General features: G+C 46.0%; 1 protein-coding gene across 1 annotated transcript in view; it reads left to right on the top strand.

Moving 5' to 3' along the window:
- STT3B (STT3 oligosaccharyltransferase complex catalytic subunit B) overlaps window positions 1–25,305 on the top strand; it is a 347,362-nt gene that overhangs the window by 205,722 nt on the left and 116,335 nt on the right. The window contains exon 11 of the mRNA XM_078663938.1: window positions 22,720–22,907. Within this exon, the coding sequence (XP_078520064.1) occupies window positions 22,720–22,907 (188 nt within the window). The remainder of the gene's footprint in view (window positions 1–22,719; window positions 22,908–25,305) is intronic.

Raw genomic sequence — 25,305 nt, 5'->3', positions numbered from 1 at the left:
ATTTAAGAGTGATTGTACAGTGCTAGAAGAAGTCTCTTTGCAGCGGCTCAGCTGACTTACTCCTGTATGTATGTATGTATGTGTTTTGTAAAGCGCACTGCTGCCCTGAGGCGTCGTGGCGCTGTGAACCGCTGGGGAACCCGTCCTGGCTATCCCTGTGAGATGGTCCCTACTGGGTATCTCCAAGGTGAAACCAGGCATCCCCGGCGAATGTGGGGGGCCGTTGTAGAGATGAGGCAAGCTAATGCCCAGAGTTGCCGAGTGTGATCCCTGGTTAGAGTAGGCACCGAGGCGAGACTTATCGAGTCCGCTGACCCTGGTCCATGACCCTGCCGCGTCGGGAATTGAACCCTGGTCCCGGGGCGTTCTCTGCTTGCGGGTCTGCCGCCTCTAACCAGTGAGCCACACCACTCCACTAATAAAACATTCAGTTCAGGATTCCACACTTCTGCAATAGTTGTTACCATCTTCCGCAGCACAGCAGCAGAAGTATCAGATCATGCAAGGGCCCTGCTGCCTGGAGAGACTGGATCTGGAACTGGGTGCAGCAGGAGGCGATGGGGTGCTTCTGTTCTGAAATAAAAGCGCAAAAGACACTTTTTATGAGAGATAGCCTTTTGGCTTTGTGCTTATCTTAAAGCAGGGGTGTGGAATTTATTAAAATATCTACTTGTCCATGGGGCAGGTTGCTTCATAAATCGACTTGTCCTGTAACAAAATCCACTTGTTCTTTTGGTGCCATGTGGTGCGGCGACAAATTATGGCAGCAATCACGTTATATAAGAGCTCTTATATAGCCTCTCTGATTATGCCAGGGTTCATACCATAGAAGTGTTTGAATATTAGCAATCCCTTTATGTTGCCACGTTTCTGCAGATGTACATACTTGGACTGAAGGTAGTGGTAAGCAATAGTTCCAGGGTTGGAATGCCCTTTTGAGTCTGTGCAAACCTACTAACTTGCATGTGTAGGGGTTTTCAACAACTATTCTCTAATCTTTTCCCATACTGAGAAATGTTGGAAATTTACTCCTGACAATGGCAGACGTAAATCTTCTTCCAGAGTTGGGGAAAAAAGTGGTTGAAGGGAAAATGAACTTGCAAACACTCAGTTTTTCGCATGAGCAAATCTACACATGCATATTTGCTCATGATAAACTGCAGTTCACAAATATTTTCTAGGAGTACAATTTCTTGCCCTACTTCTGAAAATTCTTGTAAATTTACAAAAGCCATACAGCTGCACTTAATGCAAGGACATTTACCAAGGTGCACTTTTGAGACTTTCTTTAATAATTGGGCCCTTAATTTGGTCAGGCGTTAACCAAACCTTTTGTGTTTATTCAAATTCTCTCTCCCTCTCTGTATCAGCTGGCTTCACTGTGAGTGACCGCATTAAGCTCTTTCACAAGGAGCATATTGTCACACAAAGTAGTTTTGTTCAGTGGCAGTAACTAATGTGGCAGTGTGTGCTTTTTTGAGACCACATTTTTTTTTGCTTTTGCCAGTGTTTGTTATAATGGTGAGGGCCCGGCAGCTCTCACATCAATAAGGTTTTACAAAAACCACGCCAAAACAAGTCACGTATAGGCAAAACTAAAAAGCTGGCCACTAATTTCAGACCTACTGGCTTTGCCAATGCTTGTTTATTTTTGTTTCCCATACTCTTATTGAAACTGGTTACATTGATTTTCCAATATGAATATTTTTGCGAAATACTAGAATGCATCAACACATTTTACTGAATGATGCTGATAAGAAATGGTACCTGAAATTTCACAGTACTTTCATTTTTTTAAACTTTAAAACAGTGAGTACACATTTTTATACTGGAACTACTGTCAGTAGTGCAGTCAGAACTTACATTTACTTAGAACGCTCACCCTAATAATAAAGGCTTTCAATTAATGAACCATGAATACAAGTTTGAACAGCATTAACATAGGCACACAAATATTAACTTAACTTCAGGCAGAGTCCAGTTACCTGGCCCTTAACTTGCTACTGCAAACTGGCAGCCAACGGATTTGTGCTGCAGGGGGTTGGGCCTACTTGTCCCAAGGTCAAAATACACATTCAAACTTGTTGCCCTTGACCCCAAACAATATGTCCTGGGCGTCGGGCTATAGGAATTCTACATCCCTGTAAAGCAATCATTTTAAACCTTTCATTAAATTTGTAGTTTATCCCATGTTTGTCCATTAATATTGATAGCACTATCTCCATTAGGGATAGCATTAGCTCCTTTAGTTAATATCTGAACCCATTTAAAGCTTACAAATCTTTTCGGCTAGAAACCTGAGAATAGGTGTCTCTATGGAAGAATGCGCTGTATTGATTATTGCCCGACAAATTTGTGACTTCAGTTTTCATATTGCTGCTTTGTGTATTCAAACCAGCACTTAGGCCTATTTATCCTTGTAGATTTCCTCTAATTTATATTTTCCAGAAACATTTAGTGAACTTGCTCAGGCTGCTTCTCGCTCCATTTGCTTGAAATGGACACTTGTTCTTTTTGTTCCTGTTTTAGCACTAGAAGTCTACAACCGAGGATAATTTTTGCCCAATCCAGGATTATTTGACATTGGTGAAATGAAAGTAGCATTGGCTCTTTTGTAGATTAACCTGCTCTAAAAATGCCTGTTGAGTCTGGGAATCCTTGCTACTTTGTAGCCGGTGCAGTTCTGTGCTTCATTTAGCTTAGGTATGAATCTTTCTTATGCTCTTCCCTTGAATGTGAATGCCATGTTAGATTCTTACATGGCATGTAGAGTGAGGTTCGTCTTGGTTCTTCTGGTCTAAAACTCAGATTTCCACTCCAAAGAAGGAAAAGCTGCTTTACAGAGTGTTTTGGGTTGTTCATGGTAGGTGTTGCTGTAGGTACCCATGCTTTGTATGCTGCCATGTCGTGTTGGGCCTGGACATTACAAGTTGTTTTCCTTTGAAGATGTTTCGAGTCAAGATGTGTAGAGTGACTCCTCCCTTAGTTCTTAGTCCTCGATGCCTCTGGGCCTGGGTTCCACCCGTAGATTGCTATTTCCCCTCATTGTTTTCGCATGTGAAAAGTAACTGCTCCGATAACATAGCAATTGTCTATGGAGACTTCGAGATGTCCTTGTGAAGTCTATTCCAAAGGAAATCTACAATCTGTCCTCATCGGATCTGCTCTATAGACCTTAACCGAGCCAACAACTTTGCACAAATATCAAATACCTTGCAGCCTATAAGGTAAGCAACTGGAGAGGACTCCCTTTCCATTTGCCTTCTTTATAACTCCAGATATCCTTCGTCTGACAAGCACAACGCCTGTCATTTCTGCCCCTCTCAGAACATCCGGGGTCAAACTGCAACTTTTGTTAAGCTTTCACCTGCAAAGAGATGCTTAGGTATATGAGAGAGAGACTGGGCACACTCGAGGATGCAGTATCAATCTGTGTTGGACACCCTATTCATTGTCGGGGAAGAAGAACTCGGCAAGTCTATGAAGAATTGCCTGAACCATCAGAGCCCCAGGTCACACATTGTTGTCTGACGAAGAACAAAACCCTTTGGAGTCAACGCATGCAGGACCATCAACAAGGAAGACACAGAAATGAACGAGTACTGATACTGGGCATGGAGAAAAAATGCATTGAAAAAGACATGGTTTGGTGAAGCACCTGTCCCTGGAGAATCTGGCATCCAGCCTTGAACTAGCTTAAAAAGAGACCATAATTGTAGTCCAACCACCACCCTTGGACCCCGGTTGGCACTAAGAGACCATCTTGACCCACTCTGACCTGTCCAAAGGGTCACCAAATGCTGATTTCAGAGCTGAAACTAAGACACACAATTGATGGACGGAATGCAGAACAATTCAAAACATTCACCCCGAGTAAAGAGATCTGGGTTAAATCTATCTTTTGCTCACTATGCCACTATGACCTGGCCGTATGCAAATCAGTCTTGACCCAGTGACTCATGGGAACAGTTCAGCCTGAACTGCCAAGCCAGGTCCTCCCTGGATCGGGAACGAGCATCCAAGACTGGTTTCGGGGTGTCACCCCATATCAAAGAGGATAGCTTGAATCCAGTGGCACAGTGAGCCCGGGACCCACGTCCGAGCATACCCGGCACACTTAGGGTGAGAAAGCAAAAGACACACAATTGATGGACGGAATGCAGAACAAATCAAAACATTCAGAGCCAAAAATGTCACAGGCTCACTCAGCCAAGTCGAGAGCACTTTTAGCGCAGATCTTCGATGCTGCCATAATATAACGACTGCCAGAAGAGCTTGATACAAATGCTTTTTCATTTACCAGGATAGCCTCTACGAATTCACCTGTCTCCGTACTTCCTTTCTTCCCAAAGGATGAAGAACTCGTGTACGACACTCCTCTAAATCCATTGCTCAAGAAGTGCAAGTAGCTGATAACACTGCCTTAGCCTACACTGCCTTCTACCTTACTAAAAAAGCCACAGCAGACTGCACCTTTGCCACCTACTTCACCACAACCTCATACAACATCACTCCTTCCACCACACAGGCCTATTGCACCACAGCATCCTTTGCCTCCCCGGCAGTCTCCAGACAGATCTTTTACACCTCGTTGAACCATGTAGCCCATATTCAGAGTAGGACCCATATGATCAACCCACTGGGGCTGGCGCATGAAGGACTACAATCTTGATCCCCCAGAGTATCACAACTTTGATCCTTACTTGGCAAAACCACCTCTCCCAGACGATACAACAGCATACCATGCTGTAATACAGACAGTGGTTGAACACCAGAATGCTGCAATGCACATGGTGGACGACTAAGACAATTTTCTTGTGTAAACACTCTTAAAGACTGAACGCAGTGTTCCATTTTTGTCTATGTTGAATTATATGATGGTCAGCCCCTGTCAACTTCAAAGATCCTGTCTGAGGCAGGGTAGTCACACCCGAATACAAAAAAAATACAAAGCTTTGTCTGAAGACTGAAGTTGAAGTGATTTGTAGAGCACTGTTACCAAGTGGTTTCCTGGCGCTGGGGGGTTGACACAACGGGGGGAGACACCGGAGAATTACTGTGATGGGTAAGCTTGAGAGAAGAGGTGGGTTTTTAGGACTTTACGAAAATCCAAATAGACGGTCATGGACCTGATTGACAGGGGGAGGGTATTCCAGAAGCGGGGGGCTAAGGTGGAAATGCCGCCCAGCCTGGTCCTCCGAAACCGAGGGACGCTAAGGAGAGCCTGGGTGGAAGAGCGGAGGCTACGGCTGGGGATGTAAGAGGTAATCATAGAGTTAGTATAGACTGGGGCCGTGCCAGCACAGGCCATGAAGACCATGCAGCCCATCTTAAATAGGGATCTCTGCAGAATGGGTAGCCAATGAAGAGACTTGAGCAGGGGAGTGATGCGGTGGAACTTGGGAAGCCGGTAAATGAGACGAGCGGCTTGATTCTGTATGGACTGAAGGCGCCGCAGCTCATAGGCAGGAATGCCCACGTACAGACAGTTCCCATAGTCCAAACGGGAGATGATCATGGCCAGGATAATGAATTTGAGGGCTTCGAAGGAAAAAAAACGGGAGATCTTACGAATAACTCTAAGGGACAAGAAGCAGGACGAGACAACGGAACTGATCTGAGGACGCATGGGAGAGGTCCTGGCTGATTTTAATTCCCAGGGTTTTAACAGAAACAGAGGGTACCAGGGGGGACCAAGGACGGGAGACTTGAACTACATAAGAGCCCTGATCTTTGTGGTAATACATAAGGCCATGGAAAGGGTGTCGGCACAAACCATCAGGGAGGCCTCACCCCTGGATTAGGAAAGTAAGCACCTAGGCACTGCAGGCTAAAAAGTTGCTGTGGAGGGCAACCACCAACTGGTGCCCAGCCAATTCAGTTGTATTGCTGTCACAATACAACGGATTCCATTGGGAAGGAACATGTTCCTGAATCCTACAGGAAGCGTTTTGAAGAACTTGTGACTGAAGGGAAAGTGATCTCTAATTACAGCATCTGCTGCACATTAGATGCAGTATATACAACCTCTCTGGGTATAATGACCAGTATATTGTAGACCTGCTTTACTCCAGGTGTCAGTTTTCAAACCAGAAGCATAACGGCACCTTGACATTCAGTTCAATTGGGAGTATCTTCTTGATCCCCCAGGTGTGCAAAATGTTAGAATTTTTTTTTTAAATCACACAAATTACAAGGTCCATGGAGGCACTATAGACACACCTCTCCAGAGGCACTTTTCGTAGGCCCTACCCAAGAAGCTCAAAAAGTCAAAGGTCACATGCATAGACTTGTCAAAAAGCACAATAGCAGGCCTTTCATGGGCCACAGAACACTAGAAGGTTACCCGGGGGAGGCTACAGGAAAATGACAGCAGGGGCAAAGGTGGATCCCAATGGGAACCTCAGCCACTAATCACTGTCTCACCCAGTTCCACCCCCTGGATTGGTGGATGAATAAAGGATTTATTTCTGGACGGAAAATACCTCCGATCAGTGAATGCTAGCAGTAGTAGAAAATAACCTTTGCCTACAGTTCCTAACAGCCCTACCAAACAGAACACCAAAACACAGGGAATTCAGTCAACATCTCACAGTGGTAGAGAAGGAAGTTCAAGGTATGCTCCAAAAAGAAGCCTACATAACCAGTACCCGTACGCCAAAGACGACAGGGTGTATACTCCGTGTTCTTCCTCATTCCCAAAAAGGATGAAACACTGCGACCCATTCTGGATCTCAGTCCACTCATCCAGTTCATCATCTTGGAGCATTTCCATGTGGCCATTTTTCAGGTTTACATCCCAGTGCTTTGCCAGGGAAATGCAATGGCTGCGTAAGAGCTCAAGGATGTCTATTATCATATCACCACCCATCCTACTAATAAGCCGTTCCTCAAGTACTTTCTTTCAGGGTCACAACAACCACAAGATTCTTTACAAAATGTCTTGCTGCTGTCTCCACTCGCTTCACACAAAGGGACATACTCTTATCACTTAGACAACCAGCTGATCAAAGGCAGCAGCAAACCAAAAAATTGAGTACACAGACTGCACTGAATCTACTACACCCAACTAGGATTAATAGTCAATGTAAAAGTCCCATCTTCAACCTCAAAATGTACAACTTTTCTTCGGGTCAGTCCTAGATGTGGGCATGGGGAAAGCTTTTCCTAACAAACATGGTGATGGTCTTTTATCACCAGTTGCTGCCTCATTTTCAGCCCACTACCGGTAGGAATTGTAATGAGACTATTTGGAATGATGGCATCATGGATAACAATCATGGTTCATTTCAGATTACATATGTGCCCTCTACAAGAATGCCTCACCTGTCAGCGGTCCCAAGCAGAGGGTCATCTCAAATATCTAGTGTTGATAAAGGTCATTACTCAGCACTCTGTTCATTAGTTTAACTTGAACAACCTACTAATAGACAGGCCTTTTTGGGACCCTCTTCTGCAGGTTGCCATTACCACCTTTGCATCGCTCATAGGATGGGGGTGCATATATTAGCAATATAACTGCCCCGGTACATGGATTTCTCCACAACAAACCAAGCACTTCAACTAATTTGCTCACCTATCCGTTTTGCTAGAGCTCAAAGCCTTTTGTCCAATGATAAAATCCAAGGTTTTCTAATAAAAACAGACAACTTGACAGCAATGTGCTACATATAGAAACCGGGACGCACATATTTTCTTCTGTAGTCTAATTTAGCACCGTAAATTTGGTAATGGACTATTCAGCACAACATGCACCTCCAATCGGAAAACCTTCCAGGAGTGGGCAGCAACTTTGCAGACCTCTTAAGCCGGATGCATCAACATGTACATGAGTGGAAACTCTACCCTCAAGTCCTATAAAATTACTTTCACAGTGGGGAATTTCAACGGTCTACCTTTTTGCCATTCATGAAAACCAACATACCCAAGCTTTAACTCTTCATAGTCGATATTCTATGGATGAGCTGGTCAGGGATGTTTGCATACTCTTTTCTGCCCATCCCATATGTAGGCAGGAAGATGCAGCAATGCCCAATGTCCCTCATTCTAGTGGCCCCAACATTGGTTGTGCGGAAATGTCCTTTTCCCCTCACAAGAAGCTTCCCCTCCCATTAGACCTTCTCACTCAACACAGAGGACTAATTAGACATCCCTACGCCATGAATCTAAATCTTGTAGTTGAGCACCTGAGGTTTACAATTTCGATACTAAATGTTCCTGAGGACGCAGACCTACCACATGTGCATGCTTTGCTGATAAATGGAAACAATTTAGGTAGTTTTGTTCTGCATATCGGCTAAACACTTTAGAAGTAAACTTTCAGAATGTCATTTTCACCTCCTACATTTACAAAGAGGAGGCTTGACATATACATCTATACAAATCATTCTAATAGCAATAGCAGCATACATGCGCAACAAAGAACAGTCTTCCCTATTCACAATTCCAGTGATTAAAGCCTTTATGGGGGATCTTGAGTTATACCACCTAGAACACATCCAGTACCTGTGTGGAACTCTAATATAGTGCTCACATGGCTCTAGGGGCCACCATATGAAACTCTGTATGCAGTTGATATCTAGTTTCGATCATGGGAAGTAAGTCACATCTTTACAGTATGTTTTACGCACTCACTATTTAAGAGTCCTTTGTTGAAATTCATAAAGAGATTGTCACTGTACCAGCTAACCCAATGCTTTTACCCAAGACAATTTCTCCATTTAATTTAAATCAATTCATAGACTTGCAAGTGTTCTTTCCAAATCCAGAATCTGTTGCAAAAAGGGTTTTACTCATATAAGACGTAAAAGTGCGCTCATGACCTACATTGTTAAGCTAGTAGCCTTCCATAAGACTAATCAGTCTTTTTGGATATGACTGGCAATTTTCAAAGCAGGGATTGCAAGGTGGATTGTAACATCTATGTGAACCTCTTATGAAAAGCATAGAAGGTGCTCTCTGTACCTCCTAAATCATACTTTACAGAAAAAAAGGAGCTATTATGGCTTTTTAGGAAACATTACCCTAGATGGCACAGGTGGTTTGGCAGCTGCTTGGTCAACACCACACCTTTCCTAGCACAATTGACAGGTCATCACGGGGATCAGACCTAATCACTCTGTCCAGAAACGATTTAAATCATGACCTATCTAGACAACTATTTTGCGAAAAACCATCAACAGTAACAGAGAGACCAGAAAGTGGTCGACGTGTTTCGAATCCCTTTGTTATGGGATTCTCCTCAGGACCCAAAGATTCTTAAAATTCTGCAGAGTCAGAGTTTCAAAAAATGAAGGTGTAAACAAAGTCTGGGCATCGTGTTGTCCTTGATAGACAAATCAGTTTTTGAAAGGTGTTCGTCCCTGGCTGGGGGTCAATAAAGTTCGCATTTCCAATCTGCACGGAGGGGTTCACATAGTGACTTCTCGCTAAGAGTCATAAGAGACGGCGTCTCGGCTCATTCTGCTCCGTGTTCCCTTGACTCTGCAGAATTTTAAGAATCTTTGGGTCCTGAGGAGAATCCCATAACAAAGGGATTCGAAACGCGTTGATGGTTTTTCGCAAAATAGTTGTCTAGATAGGTCATGATTTAAATCTTTATGGATTCGTTTTTCTTAATATTCAAATTCAAACGACTAGACAAACATCATTTATGACTGTATATGAGTTAATAAGACAGTGACATAGGGACCACTTTCTAATGACTTTAAAGTTTCTTGTTAAGGTTTGAAAGATGTATGCTTGAGGAGCGAAAGTGATGTGTATATGTGTTGTTATAGTGTAAATTTGTAAAAATTTCATGCAAACGGATTAATCATTGTGTTTTGTATCTTTTGTATATAATGTTTATATGCACAAAAAACTGTCTTATGAAATGGAATGAAAATAATTCAATTTAGAGACTCAAATTGATTAAAATAAATCACTGACGTAAGTAATAAACGGTTTGGTATGCTTGATTCGTACCATCATTTGTTATAAAGAATAGTGACTGTAGTCCAGCATTGGCATTTGTTTCGTTGTTTACATTGAATTGACTCAGCTTTGCTGGGAAAGAGTCAGGACCCTGTGTTGTTGCTCAGTTAGAAAAGGCTACAGCACCGAAACTGCAATCCTCAACATCATGGACGACATTTTCAACTCCCTCGACTCAGACCATTGCGGTCTACTCATCCTCCTAGACTTGCCAGCAGCCTTTGACACCGTTGACCACAGTCTTCTCATCAAAGCCCTCAAAGAGCGGGTAGGTGCAGACGAAGTGGTCCTCAAATGGTTCTCCTCCTTCTTCCAAAACCACTCCCAAAGAGTTAAAATCAAATCCTTTTCCTCCGAACTCCTCCCCGTGAACAGAGGTGTCCCTCAAGGATCCATTCTCTCCCCTCAACTGTTCAACATATATATGGAACCCCTTACAGCCATTCTGAAAAAAGGGAACATCCCTTTTCATCTATATGCTGATGACACCCAAATCTACTTCGAAACATCCTCCTTTAATGACATCCGAACAATACTCTCAAAGAAGTCCAAGTATTGCTTTCTACGAACTTCCTCAAACTCAATCAAGGAACAACTGAGATCCTCCTCATCTCCAACAAGGAAGAAAACCCGCAAATCGTTGATTGGCTGAAATCTTTCGATGCCCTCCATGGTAACCTCACCCTGGCAACCTCGGTCAAATCACTGCGATTCACTCTGAATCACAAACTTTCCATGAACAATCACATCAAGAACTCCGCCAAGAACGCTTTCCTCATTCTGAAACTCCTCAACAAAATCAAACCACACATCCCTCCTACCGACCTCAAACAAGCCACCCAATACCTGGTGTTGTCCAGACTGGACTATGGGAACGCAATCCTCTCCGGCTCAGCTCGCTCCCACCTAGCTCCTCTCAAAACCACTCTCAATGCAGGAGCCAGAATGGTCTCCGGAATCAAAAAATTTGACCACATATCCCCCGCACTCAGAGATCCCAGTAGATATGCGAGACAGCTTCAGAACGGCCTGCCTCACACACAAAGCCCTGCGCACAGGGAAACCAGAATACCTTGCCTCCAAACTCGGTCAATCAAATCTCAGAAGTTCCAATTCCCTCTTACTCATTCCCCTGAAAACACGGAAACAAAAGACTGCAGCCCGATCTTTTTCAGGAAATGCTCCGAAAATCTGGAACGCCATCCCAGTCGACATCAGAACCACCCCTCCTTTCCAAAATTCAAATGCCTCCTAAAAACCCTTAACCTCAACCGCGCCTTCCCAAACGCAATCACGTGACACTCTCGCCCCCTCCAGGCAGTCACCTGACATCGTGCTCTCACCGGGCAGCCTCAGACTCCGCTTAACCTCTTCCTACCCCTTGCACTCCCCCCGAACTCGCAACCACTGGGTCGGCACCGCGAAGAGAAAATTACCGCACAAGACTTGCCTCCTCAAGGCTTCAAGACTATCTCTTGACCCCTCGACCTCTCTACCTCTTTGACACTCAGCAGAACTGTAAATTTGAACTCTTCTATATTTGCCATCCTTGTCACTGTTCTGTATTTTACCTCCTTCATCATGTTATAAAGCGCTCCGATACCTTCGGGTCTGGCTAGCGCTATAGAAAATCTCTAAATAAATATATATAGTCAGTCATCTTGATGGAGTAAATACCAGTGGTACTTCAACAGCTTACCATAAAAGATGCCCATATTGGAATGAATTTGGGCCTGTAGTCCACTTATTTCCTAATGCAAAAGAAAGCCGGAGGAATGAAGGCTGATGTTAGTCTTGGAATGTTAAAAGGGCACTAGAAAGCACAGTTTCATATTGGTCGCAAAGCATGGTTTTTCCTTTGCCACAAAATGTTTTTGTGTAGCATCCTGTACTTGGAGGACACCTACTTCCACATTAATTTTGGTATCTATCAATACTTTGAAAATCTCTTCAGATTAAACTTTTTGAAACATGTTCCCAGGTGGGTCAATTGCTCATTGTGCACCTGGAACTAAGCCAGAACTGACTGAGGAGCCCCAATCCTGGTGAAAGTCTTGGGTTGCATGTGTTCCAGTTCAGGGAGGCCCTGAACTCGCAGTTCAAACTGTATGGGTCCTAAAAGAGCCGGGTCAAGTCTGATATGCATAGCTCTGAGTCCACATTGAGGTGACATAGTTGGCAAAGGAATGATGAGTTGGAATGCTACCCCAAGCAATTACCAGTGGTGAGTGTGTGTCTGCATGTATGTGTGTTTATGTGTGCATGTGTACATGTATATATAATCAAAATGAAAAACTGAAATTTCACATTAGTATGGACAATTGGTGGCAGCACCAGTATGCACTAAAAGAGGCTGCACTAGGAGCGACAAATATAAATGAATAAGCTAGTCTATCATATGTCTTTTAGAAATAAAGCCAGATTTTTAAAAGCTCCAACCTTCCCATTAAAATTAAAAAATATATTTTTGTATATTTTTTTCTTAGTTAAAGAAATGATTTCACAATGTGTTTGTATATCTAGTTCTTTAGTTGATTTTTTATTTTTATTTTCATAGGTGGAGTTCCTGCCTTCCAGTAGTGATTCAGTAGGGGTACGCAGCAGTCAAAAGATTAAGAATAGCTGCACTAGTATGTTTAAGAAATCCCAAAGGGGTGATCCCAAAAATGTGGGGCTAGGCCCACAACAGGGAAAGGATGGGAGCAGCAAGACTCAGAAAGAGCTCCTTAGGACACAAAACTTCTGACCTGGAAAAAGAGTTCCAAACTACTACCGATTGGCAGGGGGTGGGGGGGGGGGGGAGAACCAGGGGTAAAGAATCCCTTTTGGAAGGGCAGGTGCTTTGACTGTCCACAGCTAGGGCACACGTGGGGCGATTGCTTGACCTCAAAAGAAGGTACTAAGAAATAGACACTTTGCGGCCAGTCTAGCACTGGGTGGATAGGAGTATCCACAGGAGGCCATGTCCCCACTTCAGTATACAAAGAAGGGACTGGGGAGCTTTTTCCTCTACAAAGAGGGAGGCCCAGCATAAATACCCCAGAGCAAGTCTTACAAAAGAAGGTTATGCTGTTCCTCAGGGATGGGTGTCAGAACAGGGGAAATCAAAACCAACCTGACCAGAAGGGTTCAAAGTTGGTCGTCCATATATTGGATTATAATGCCCTCATTCACCCAGTTGGGTGTCATGCGTCATCATCTGGGCTGCTCCTCGTTGGATCGGCGGTGCAATACCAAACGGGCTCCCTATAGTAGGGGCACATCTGAAAGAGACACGTTAGTGATAGATTCCTTACCTTAGAATATCCCCAGGCGTCAGACTGGATCCGTAAATTTTTTGCGTAGCAGTACCCATTCCCGTCGGCAGGCGTCGTCCGCGGCTCCTCGTCCGTCGTGGGCGCCGTGATTACGTCGTCTGAGTTCTTAGACGCCGCCTCCGCGCGCTGACGTCAGTTTTTCTTTTTTCCGCGCCAGCAAGCGCCGATCCGGAAAAAGTGGTACCCTTAGTCAATTTTTGACTAAACTTTTTCTATCATTTTTGATCTACTTCGAAGTCTGTACGACTCCGACAGTGCCGCTAGGGATGCCCGGGTTCAAACCCTGCGCCGACTGCGACCGACTGATGTCGGTTACCGACCCCCATCGCCGGTGTCTTCATTGCCTAGGCCTCGACGACAAGGCCTGCTCCGACTGTCGAGCCCTGACGTCTAAGGCTAGGCGGGAGCGGTCCCGCAAGCGGCTCGAGCTCCGGTAGTCGGCCCCGCGCTGCTCGAGGTCCCGGTCCGCGAGGAGGCCGAGGGACCGGTCACGGGGTCGGAGCCACCATGGCTCCGGGAGTCGTCCATGGTCTTCAGGCTCCTCAGGTAAGCACAAGAAGTCTGACTCCCCCCGATGCTCGCGCGATGCGGCCGGGGGTTCGGGCGACACCGCCCACGCGGCTCCGCCGGAGCCGCAGGTGTCGCGGCCTGCTCCATACCCGCCGGTCCCTGGGCAGAACGCGATGCCGGGGGAGATTGATGACTTCCTCATGGCCATGAGGTCGCTCGCTCCTCCGTTAGGTTCCGCGGCGCCTTCGGGCCAAGCGGTCCCGACTGGGTCCCCACGCGGGCCGGGTGCTTCGGCCCCGGTGACGTCGGGTGCTCCGGCCCTGACGGCGACTTGGGTCCCGACGCCGCAGGGCCCCACTGGATCCGGATCCGGGTCACCGCCGGTCGACCTCACGACCTCGCCGGCGCCGGCCCCAAGGTTGTCGTCCCAGGAAGACGCCGTCCCTGGACCTGCCCTCGATTCGGGTCCAGCGTCGGAGCAGCGCCGCTCTCTACACCGATGGGAGATTTCTATTTCTATGACCCGGCCCCATCCTTTGAGCCTGAGTACCAGGCGATGGGTGACGAGGGGGACTGGGAGGGGTCTGAGGACCCTCTGGCTCCTCATACCCTCAGTATTCTGCGGGCTGGACAGGAGAGCTTGGGGATGCTAGTGGTCTGGACACTTCGCCCGACACTGGTTTTGTCTCCCCTCTTAGCGTGGCTACGGAGGAGGGGGATGTCTATAGCGTGGTGCTGAGGGCGGCCAAGGCCTTGAGCTCCCCGTCACGGCAATGAGGACTAACATCCTCACCGAGGTCCTTAAACCGCAGGCAAGTTCGGCCGAGCCTCTGCTGCAGTTTAATGAGGCCCTATCCGATGTTCTTCTGGGCTCTTGGTCCAAGCCCGCCACAGGTCAGCCTGTGGATAGGAATGTGGCCAGGCACCACCGCCCGGCTCCGGGCGACCCTTGCTTTCTGTCTACCCACCCCACTCCCGAGAGCCTGGTCATCCAGGCCTCTAATTCCCAGACCGCATTCCCGTCGGCTCCCCCCGACCTGGAATCCAAGAAGTAAGAGCAATACGGAAAGAAAGTATTCTCCTCCCTGAGTTTAGGATTGCGGTCAGTCAATACCGCATGCCTCTTGGGCCGCTAGACCCACTCTCTGTGGGATACGGTCGCGGACGTGCTGCCAGAATGCCCGGTGGAGGTCCGGGCTAAACTCGGCCAAGCCCTTGTGGAGGGTCGAGATGCGGCGCGTTATTCCATCCGGTGTGGGCTGGACACTACTGACTCACTAGGCAGAGCAATGGCAACGACGGTGGCGATTCGTCGCCATGCCTGGTTGAGGTCTGCCAACTTCTCGGCTGATGTCCAAAACACACTTTTGGACATGCCGTTTGATGGCCGTCGCCTCTTTGGCGACAAGGCAGACCATGTGCTTGAGCGCTTTGAGGACTCCAGGGCTACGGCCAAGTCCTTGGGCCTCTCGGCCCCGCGCCAGCAAACGGCTGCCTTTCGCCCCTTTCGTGGCCAAGGAAGGGGCGCCCCCACACGTCTTGCCAGCCACGGGCCGCAGACTACCGTCCAGGGCGGTGGCGGACGTGAAAACCGCCGTGGCGGCGGTTGGAGCCAACGGCGAGGCAAGTCCACACCTACCCCTGCAGCATCCGCCTCAAAACCCTCCTAGTCCGTGCTTTCAGGCCCATGTGACGCCCGTGGGGGGCAGGGTTCGCCATCACCACCGCCACTGGCGCACCGTCACATCGGACAGGTGGGTGCTGCAAAATGTCCTAAGGGGAAGTTATGGCCCTCCTGGCCAAGGGGGCCATCGAGCTCGTTCCTGGGCCGGGTTGTTACTCCCACTACTTTCTGGTACCCAAGAAAGGGCAAAGGGGGCCTACGCCCTATCTTGGACCTATGGAACGTCAACGGCTTCCTCCGGAAGGAGAAGTTCAAGATGCCGACATTGGCTCATGTCTTAGCTGCCCTAGACCCTGGAGACTGGATGGTAGCGTTGAACTTGCAGGACGCTTATTTTCACATCCCCGTCCTGCCGGCCCGCCGGGGTTACCTGCGGGTCACGGTAGGCCACGAGCACTTTCAGTTTACCGTGCTCCCCTTCGGCCTTACCAGCGCCCCACGGGTGTTCACGAAAGTGAGGGCGGTGGTCGCAGCTCATCTGCGCAGGTTAGGGGTTTCAGTCTGACCCTACCTCGACGACTGGTTTTGAAGGCGGGCTCGCCCCAGACAGTCGTCAGCCACCTCCAGACTACGGCCGACCTCCTGCACCTACTGGGGTTCTCCATCAATGTGCCAAAGTCACACCTGTGTCCCTCTCAGAAGCTCCTCTTCATCGGAGCGGTTCTGGACTCGGCGCAGTTTCGGGTATATCCTCTCGAACAGCGGGTTTGGAATATTCAGGCTCTGATTCCGATCTTTCAGCCTTTATCCCGAGTCTCGGTCAGGTTGACGCTGCGGCTTCTGGGGCTGATGGCCTCCTGCATCCTTCCGGTGCATCACGCCCGGTGGCGGATGCGGGCTCTGCAGTGGGACCTGAAGTTTCAGTGGGCCCAGCATCAGGGCAACTTGTCCGACCATGTCTTGATCTCAGAGGGCATTGCAAGACAGTTGCAGTGGTGGCTCCCGGACCGCGATTGGGCCAGCGGCAGATCCCTCTCCCTACCCCAACCGTAGCACGTAGTTGTGACGGACGCGTCCCTCCAGGGCTGGGGGGCCACATGGGAGAGGCGGAGATCAGAGGCCTCTGGTCTCCGGCGGAGTCCCATCTCCACATCAACCTTCTGGAGTTGCGGGCGATCCGACTTGCACTGAAGGCATTCCTCCCCTCTGTCCGGGGGAGTGTAGTGCAGGTGTTCACGGACAACACCACCGCCATGTGGTACTGCAACAAATAGGGCGGGGTGGGGTCGTGGACCCTATGCCAGGAGACTCTGCCCCTCTGACAGTGGCTGGAACATCAGGGCGTGACCCTGGTGGTTCAACACCTGGCAGGTTCCCTGAACGCCAGGGCGGACGAACTCAGCCGGTTGCATGATGGATCACGAATGGCGTCTGAACTCGGACGTGGCGCAAGGCCTCTTTCAGCAGTGGGGAGAGCCTTGGTTAGATCTATTCGCCACAGAAGAGAACGCGTAATGTCATCAGTTCTGCGCGTTGGAATTTCCAAGGCGGCACTCGCTCGGAGACGCTTTTCGTCGCGAGTGGAGTTGCGGTCTATTGTACGCCTTTCCGCCTATACCACTTCTGCTCAGAGTGCTGAAGATCAAGCGCGACCGGGCCCAGGTTATCCTTGTGGCTCTGGACTGGGCAAGAAGATATTGGTATCCAGAGCTACTCAGCATGTCTGTCGATCCCCCGATTCGTCTGCCTCTTCAGGAGGACCATCTGTCGCAGCAGCAGGGGACGGTCCTCCAACCGAACCTGTCCAGTCTCAACCTCCATGCTTGGAGATTGAGCGGCGACAGTTGAGGCCATTTGACTTGCCTCCTGAAGTTTGTAATGTCATTCTGGCAGCCAGGCATCCCTCCACAAAGTCGGTATACGCCTGCAGGTGGAACAGATTTGTGGCATGGTGCACAGCAAAGGCTGTGGATCCACTCTCTGCCCCCTTTCTGAGGTTCTCCTCGTCCTTCTTTCTCTTGCCCAGCAGAGCTCTGCTCTGGACACTATCATGGGCTACCTTTCTGCCCTTTCCGCCTTCTTAAGGCTACCTGATCAGCCTTCTTTGTTCAAGTCCCCGATTGTTAACAGATTCTTAAAGGGCATCACTCATATGTTCCCTCCTGTTCCTTTCGTGATGCCCCAGTGGGACTTGAACCTGGTTCTAACCTACCTGTGTGCGCTCCTTTCGAGCCGCTTCATAACTGTCCTCTCCGTCTTCTTACACTTAAGACTGCTTTCCTGGTTGCCATCACCTCTGCCAGGAGAGTGAGTGAGCCCAGGCTCTTTTCTCTAAACCTCCTTTCCTTTCTGTCCATCCAGACAAGGTTGTGTTGCGGACAAGACCCTCTTTCCTGCCCAAGGTAGTCACAGCCTTCCACATCGGGCAGTCCATCACCTTGCCCACCTTCTTTCCGCGTCCCTCGAAAGAGGAAGAGAGGCTCCACCGTCTGGACCCAAAACGTGCGCTCTCATACTATCTGAATTGCACACGCCAGTTCCGGGTGGATGACCAACTCTTTGTTGGTTACGTGGGCACTAAGAAGGGACAGGCGGTGCACAGCGGACCATCTCTCGGTTGATCGTGTTGTGCATCCAGGCGTGCTACTCTTAGGCTAAAAAGAACCTCCTGTTGGGCTGAGGGCCCATTCCACTCGGGCCACGGCAACTACTACTGCCCTGGGCCGGGGAGTCCCCTTGCAGGACATTTGTCAGGCAGCTACGTGGGCCTCGCTGCACACGTTCGCAAGACACTACTGCCTGGACAGCCAAGTCCGGAGGGATGGCTTCTTTGGCCGTTCCGTCCTCCAGGACTTTCTGGTGTGATTATTGGTTCGCAGACCCACCACCGGGGTTGGTATTGCTGGGGTATCTATTCTAAGGTAAGGAATCTATCACTAACGTGTCTCTTTCAGATGCACAAGTTACTACTTGTGTAACGATGTATCTGTAAGAGACATTAGTTAGTGATAGATTCCTTACCGACCCACCCATCCTTCCGTTCTGCGAACCGATATCTAGGGTTAAGGTCATCCCCTTTCAGGGCCCTAGTTTCATGGCACCAGTGTTGGTTTTTATCATGGCTCTGCGTTTCTGGGGCGGAAAAGCTGTGTATTAGAACTGACGTCAGCACGCGGAGGCGGCGTCTAAGAACTCCGACGTCATCACGGCGCTGCGGACGACGGACGCAGAGCCTTGGACGACGCCTACCGACGCGCATGGGTACTGCTAGGCAAAAAAATTCCGGAACCAGTCTGACGCCTGGGGATATTCTAAGGTAAGGAATCTATCACTAACTAATGTCTCTTACAGATATTTCGTTACACAAGTAGTAACTTGTGCTTTAGCGGAGATCTTTTTCCAGCAGCCGTGTGGTGAAGTGGGGTTGAGGGGCCAGAAATGTGTAGATGTATGGATTGAGAGTGAATCTAAAATGGGGCTGGGAGTACCAATGACAACAAACTTTAATCAATAGATCTCCTACCCTAAGTAAAAACAGACAATAAGACGCTCAACTAAGTGTTATGTCTTAGTTTTAAGCGTACCCATTGGTCCCCACTTCCCCATAGACTACATCTTTGGCAGTTAACTGTCACCTGTGGGTAGGGAGCCAGTGGGAGTATCTAGGTTGGGCTTTCCCAGATCTCTGCAGACACAGTCCGTGAGTTAGGGTACAGAGACGAATATGAGGTAGGAGTGAAGTGCCACCTGCAGTGAGAAGCGCCAAGACCCAGGGGTTTACATGCTGTGCCAAGAAAAACTCTAAGACTTGCACTGGTGTGGTCACTTCTGACCTGGATATGCTGCCTTATTGTTAGAGATGGATAGAGGAGACTCGAGCCAGGCCGACTTTTGCAGGACACAGCAGTAGTGCCGCCCTTTAGGGGCGATTGTGTGTCCCCCTTAGAAGTTTTGGACTGGCAGACAAGTGTTGAGTCTCAGGCTACAAACTCTGATGAAAGGAGGAGGGTCACCCGTGAGGTGGTAGCAGTGAGTGTGGAAGGAGGGTGGTTGCAGCTTGAGCCTGTAGCCCCCACTCTGAGAATCCTCTGGGAACAGAGGCACCCTCAGAAGCAAGTGGGTGACTCCTTGCTTGCCCACAGGATGGAAGTGAGGCCTGCCCAAGAACCTAGATTAAAGCATACAGCTCTATTTGAATGGTCATTGGCCAGGTCACTGACAGCTGTCAGTGGCCCTGGTTAGTTGCTTACCTTTTGGGCAGAGATGGCCCTACGTTGTGACAGATGTCTTAGCTAGGGTGCAGGATTGGCCACATGACATTGTTATCCATGGTGGTACTGTGCATGTTCTGGAGTCCATTTGTGGGTAAGTTAGGGTTGGTGTTCTCCCAGGTGAGGGCTGCATATGCTAAAGCAGTGGTCTCCAACCTTTTCTGTAACAAGAGCAACTTATGTTCAATGAATCATCAAAAGCATAATTTTAGTGCAATAGTGACGGTATCAGACAGGATTACATTACAGGATACCACATGGAAGATTTCCAACAATGTTCACCTCCGTGTTTTAGGCGCGGTGGCAGCAATAATGTAGAAAAAGGTAATATTGGTAATAAGTGTCCCCAGTGCTACATGATTTATCACTCAAATGACAACTGAAAATATATTTTGAAAATGTAGCAGTTTCTCTCCAATCATCAGTTTATTATTTCTGAAAATATACACTTTTGTCTTTAATATACACTTTTCAATGCATCGATACTTATATTGATTCAACCAATAAAAAACGTCTAATTTTGTAGGCTTGGCTGCACACAGACGAGCAACTTATAGGTAGCTGGCAAGCTACCGGTAACTCATGAGCTACTCGTTGGAGAAGCTCTAGGCTATGCTATGATGGGGGCCATGTGGGGTAGATGTCCTTGTAACCTTTCTGCATGATTTGCATGCGGGGCTTGAAGCCTCCTAAGATTCTATCCCAATGGAGAAAGCACCATGCACTTTAAGCTGGGTAGATGAGTCCTACAGAGCTACATATTGGCTCCAATGCTTTTTATTAGAGCAGTTTTTAGAGGAACATTGTAAAGATGTCCTAATGGTTGGGACAGACCGGTACCATTATTACTTTATGTGGATGATACTGTACTTACACTCTAGGAGAAACCTCTCAACTGACCTATTTCTTTATAGTCTGGCCTCTTAGTGCTCATTAACAGCAACAATCCCAATATCCGGGACATACAGCAACAATATTTAATTCAAAAATATACATTTTTTATTGCTAATTTTTCATATAAAATATTTTATACTTTTTTTATACAATGATGGTACTACCATTCATTATTAATCTGAGAAGTTTGTCATTATCTACACATACAAAATACATTTGAGCAGATAGGCAATTACCAGGATACCACCAAAGCCTCCAGCATATTATATACACAACTACTACATTATTTTGAACATTTCATCTCAACTATTGAACAGAGAATGAATATTTGATCTGTAGGGTAACTTAACATTGCTTCTAAATATGCCAGTATCTTCATCTGTGGCTGTGTTGAAGGCAATAAGATTACCAAATCAGCTCTAAAATAAAAAATAGAATAAATAAGTGCACAGATAACCCCCATTCAACCATCAACACTTCACTCTCACCTATGATGCAATCACCTTCTCTCTAGCACTCATACATAAAGAAAGTACAATCTCAGCGGAAATCCTAAACAACTTGACACAGAATATATCATTCTTTGTGATCATATATCACCCATCAAATTCCTCTGGTGTATGTCTCTGAGAGGACTCTCCACATGAATAATTATGGTCTACGCGTGTTTCGATGGAACCTCATTTAGACCACCTTCGTCTGGACTAGAATTAAAGTCCGCTACATTTCTAATATAGTGGACGAGGGTTATCTGTGGAGTAATAACATCGAACAATAATTTTAAACACTTAAATTAGGGAAGGTTGCAGTTAATATCAGTTCAAACAAACTACTCAAGATACTGTACTTATAGCACATACAGCAAACTGCCTTCAGTTTCTGCTCGACGGATTTTTATGGAGAATTTGGGTGTGAAAATGAATCATCCAAAATCATATACCAAAGGTGCTGGGGCCGAAATATGCTGAAACTAAACGGTTACATTCAATTAATGGCCATTGCATCAGTAAAGCAGATACATCTTATCATTATTTTTTTTTAGATTGCAAAATGAATTGGGACCCATGGATGAGTGCGCATGTGCAGTCCTTTAATAGGATAGTGCATAGTATTGATGCATTGTCTAGGTGCCTAGGTCATGTTAATAAGTCCATAATGGACCTTTATGAAGCCAAATGTGTCGACAGTGTCATTTGATGCTGAGATATGGGCATATACGCCTTGTCACCTTATATAAGTTGCGGATAACAAATTCTTCATGATTCTGAGGATCCACCAAAGTATACTCTGAGATTGTGCCTGATGAATTGGGTGTAGGGTTCATCTCTGATTTTATACAAATCTGCCCCGTATTATTGGGGTTCTCGGTTTGGCTGAAAAGCGATTTGGAATTTAATTGGAAGAGATTGTCTTGGTCTGGACCATTGTCGTCTGGTACCATGGGTGCAATATGTTAAAGGCATTTTGGGGGATCTTGGCTGGCCAAAATTATCTACCAACCCAAGGTTGATCTCCAAATCATCGGTCGTATGAGTGAAGGAGTCATTTCGTGCTCATATTAAAGGAAAAATGGTTGTACGTTCATTTTCTAAAAGTACGTGCACACATTAAGAAATGGTGAAATCCGCAAGTAAAACCGAACTGTATTTAACGCTGCATATGCTAGTTCTGCACAGACTACTTGTAACATATTTTCGCCTGAATTTGCTTCCACAACTTGTAGCGGGGTGGCATAAACACACAGATCCACCGCTTTGCACACGGGAAATAACTGCTGCACTGGAAACTTTACACATTATTTTTATTTGTCCCAAATTAGCTAGTTTACGTATCTGATAGAGACTACTAGCCGCAGATTCCTTCACGTAGAATTATCCCCAGGTGTAACCATTCTTAATCATGAATTTTAATATTTGTTTTTAAATGATTTTAAGTGATGTCTTGAAATGTTTTTTATTGCTCTTTTATGATTTACTCAGTCGAATTGATAGTTATTTTGATTCATTAGTTGTATACCATAGAACTATGTTTTGCTTTTTAATGATGTGACTATCTGTTTGAAAGGGTAGGTTTAAATAAAATACATGAAGCTTTTTTTTTTGTATTGATAAGAACGTTGTTTTCACAGGCTGGTAAAGTGAGGAAACATGTGTCTGAACAGGAGAAAACCGAAGAAGGACTTGGTCCAAATATCAAGAGTATTGTTACCATGCTGATGCTAATGTTGCTGATGATGTTTGCTGTGCATTGTACTTGGGTAACGAGTAATGCTTATTCAAGCCCCAGCGTGGTTTTAGCGTCATACAATCATGATGGGTAATATTTTTATACTTTTTTGTCCATTTTGCTGTTTTGAGAAGTATATAGTTATTTAGGAAGCAGAAGATTTAATAACTGAACTGTAGCCTGAATTTCAGTACAATAGCTTAATGGCAGTCCTGTGCTCTTTGCGTTTGGTAGAGTGACTTTTTCTCAAGCTGTGGTTGGTGGATGATGGCTGCATTGCTCACTGAAAATGCTCATTTTTTTAGAATGGGAAAGGTTGATAAGTTGTATTTTTGCAATATTTAAACGCTGCATACAGTCTATGCAACATTAGGGCACCATGAAACAGATCAAGGTCCTAGGCAAAGGATCAGCAGGAGCAACACATTTATGGGGAAGGAAAGATGTCCTATTTAAGCTGCAACCACCAGTAGTGAAGAGCACCCAGCAGATTATGAATGGTATTAACCTATGCAATATTACTAGACTATTTGTGGAGACAACACTCTTTAGCATCAGATATCGCATACACACTGACATTTTCTCTCATAATTTGGCGCCAAGGGAAGGCCACAAGAATGGCATGTTTGCATTACTTTGAGTCAGATGGCATTGAATATAATTGTGATTCAGCTTGTGCTTTTGTTACTACATTTCTTTTACAATGGCAAATACTTTAGTATCAGTTGTTTTCTAAACGTTAATTTTATTGTATTCAGAGATGCAATGTGTTGACTTGTTTTGCAAAAGTTAAACCAAACACTGTGCACATACACCAGTGAGATTAGTCACTGAAACGGAGACCCTCCAGACTATGTTTTTTTGGTTTTGCCATTTGGGATCTGAGCAAGGTTAAAGAAGTGTCCATCTATTTAAGTTGATGCAAAGGAAAATAGGAGGAAAAATGGTATGTGGTGGGAAATGGAGTTGAATATAGTACAGCAGGGTCATAAGACTGGAAGAGTTGAACTGGATACATAACCATACATTGTGAGACCACCAAAATTAACACACAAACTAACTTCAGATCTGTAAAAGTTTTCATTTAGCAACTGAACCCTATCTGTTATGTTCTTTCCATGAAATCCTCAAGTAGCTTTCTTCAACATAAATAATTTAATCGGGTAATCTCGTGAATGGCACTTTCATTGTTACTGCTCCTGGAGTTTCTATAATGATTGTCTAATATTACCACCTCTTGCCTGGGTTGTCTGGTTGTCTTTGGACAATGGGGCCTACATCTCAAACCTTTTGGGACCAGCAGTGGAGTAAGGAAATGCCTGTCCTATGGTCTATTTTGTAGGGCAAACACAACAGAATATCTTAGCTGGTGCGTTTTTCATTGAAGAACAAAGGCTAGTCAAAGTAAACTTGCAATGTTCATGGTGGGGTGTAAAATGCTGTTTTCTCAGTTAAGCTAGTTTCTGTTTATCGTGCAAATATTCCCATCTCACCTCATTCAGCTTCATACATCTTCTGTGCAGTCCATGAGGGCGACTTTTAAGTTTGTTCATTTGCATTCTGTTCTTGTCTTAAAGGTTATTTGCATTCTGATGAATTATAGAATACATTAAGATCAGAGACTGTGGCTGAACCGTTAAGATTTAAAAGTATGTTAAGAATGAACCCCTGCGATAAACATTTTAATCTGTAAATGTTGTGAATCCAGCATTGAATCACTGCTTGCTTTTCTTCTGTATGTGGTTATATTATGACCATGTATAGTATAATAGGGGTCTCTGCAAAATAACAGGCCTTTTCAGTTTCCAAGAAGTCTCCTTTTAGGACCCCTGAGACAAGCGGGGCAAACAAACGTTTGGGCTTACCCTTATACCCACTTAATCTGCTGCCTCTATCCAAGTCAGTCCATTGAAATGTGACATTTGCCCTACCTCCTCTACCAAGACATTAGGAGATCGAGAACGAAGGTTGATGCTAACACTTTATGCAGCCTTTTAGGTGACAAATCAGCTTGAAGTTATCATTCAGTGGCCTCATATTCTGTAAACAAATGGAAAGTTGGCAAACTGAATAATCTTAAATCAAAGATTATCATACACTATAGAAATTCTGTGCCAGTCAGCTAAGAAACAAGACATCCCTGTGTCCAAGGCTTTTTTTTTGACTGCCTGCTTCCATCTTATAGCGGTGCTACTCAGTCTTCATCTTTCCTACTTCAGATACCATCGTCGAAAGTCTTTTGAAGTATTGCATTAACTGAGCCAGCAATAAAATATCATATCGGAGAGGCTGTCTCATCACCAACCATGGAAGTAGCAATGTTGAATTTCCTTGTCCATGACTTTATATGCAAATCTGGGAAATTCAAGTCTAACAGAGGCCTCATTCTTTATGAATTGTTAACATAACATTCCAGATTGTCCTCATAGAACTGCATTGCAGCATTCACATGCCATGAAAACCAGTCAGTAGAGAACATGGAGGCAAA

This window comes from Lissotriton helveticus, chromosome 10, assembly GCF_964261635.1.
Source record: "Lissotriton helveticus chromosome 10, aLisHel1.1, whole genome shotgun sequence".
Classification (NCBI taxonomy): domain Eukaryota; kingdom Metazoa; phylum Chordata; class Amphibia; order Caudata; family Salamandridae; genus Lissotriton; species Lissotriton helveticus.
The sequence above is the reverse complement of the archived record's forward strand: the minus strand, read 5'-3'. Positions and strand labels throughout refer to the sequence as shown.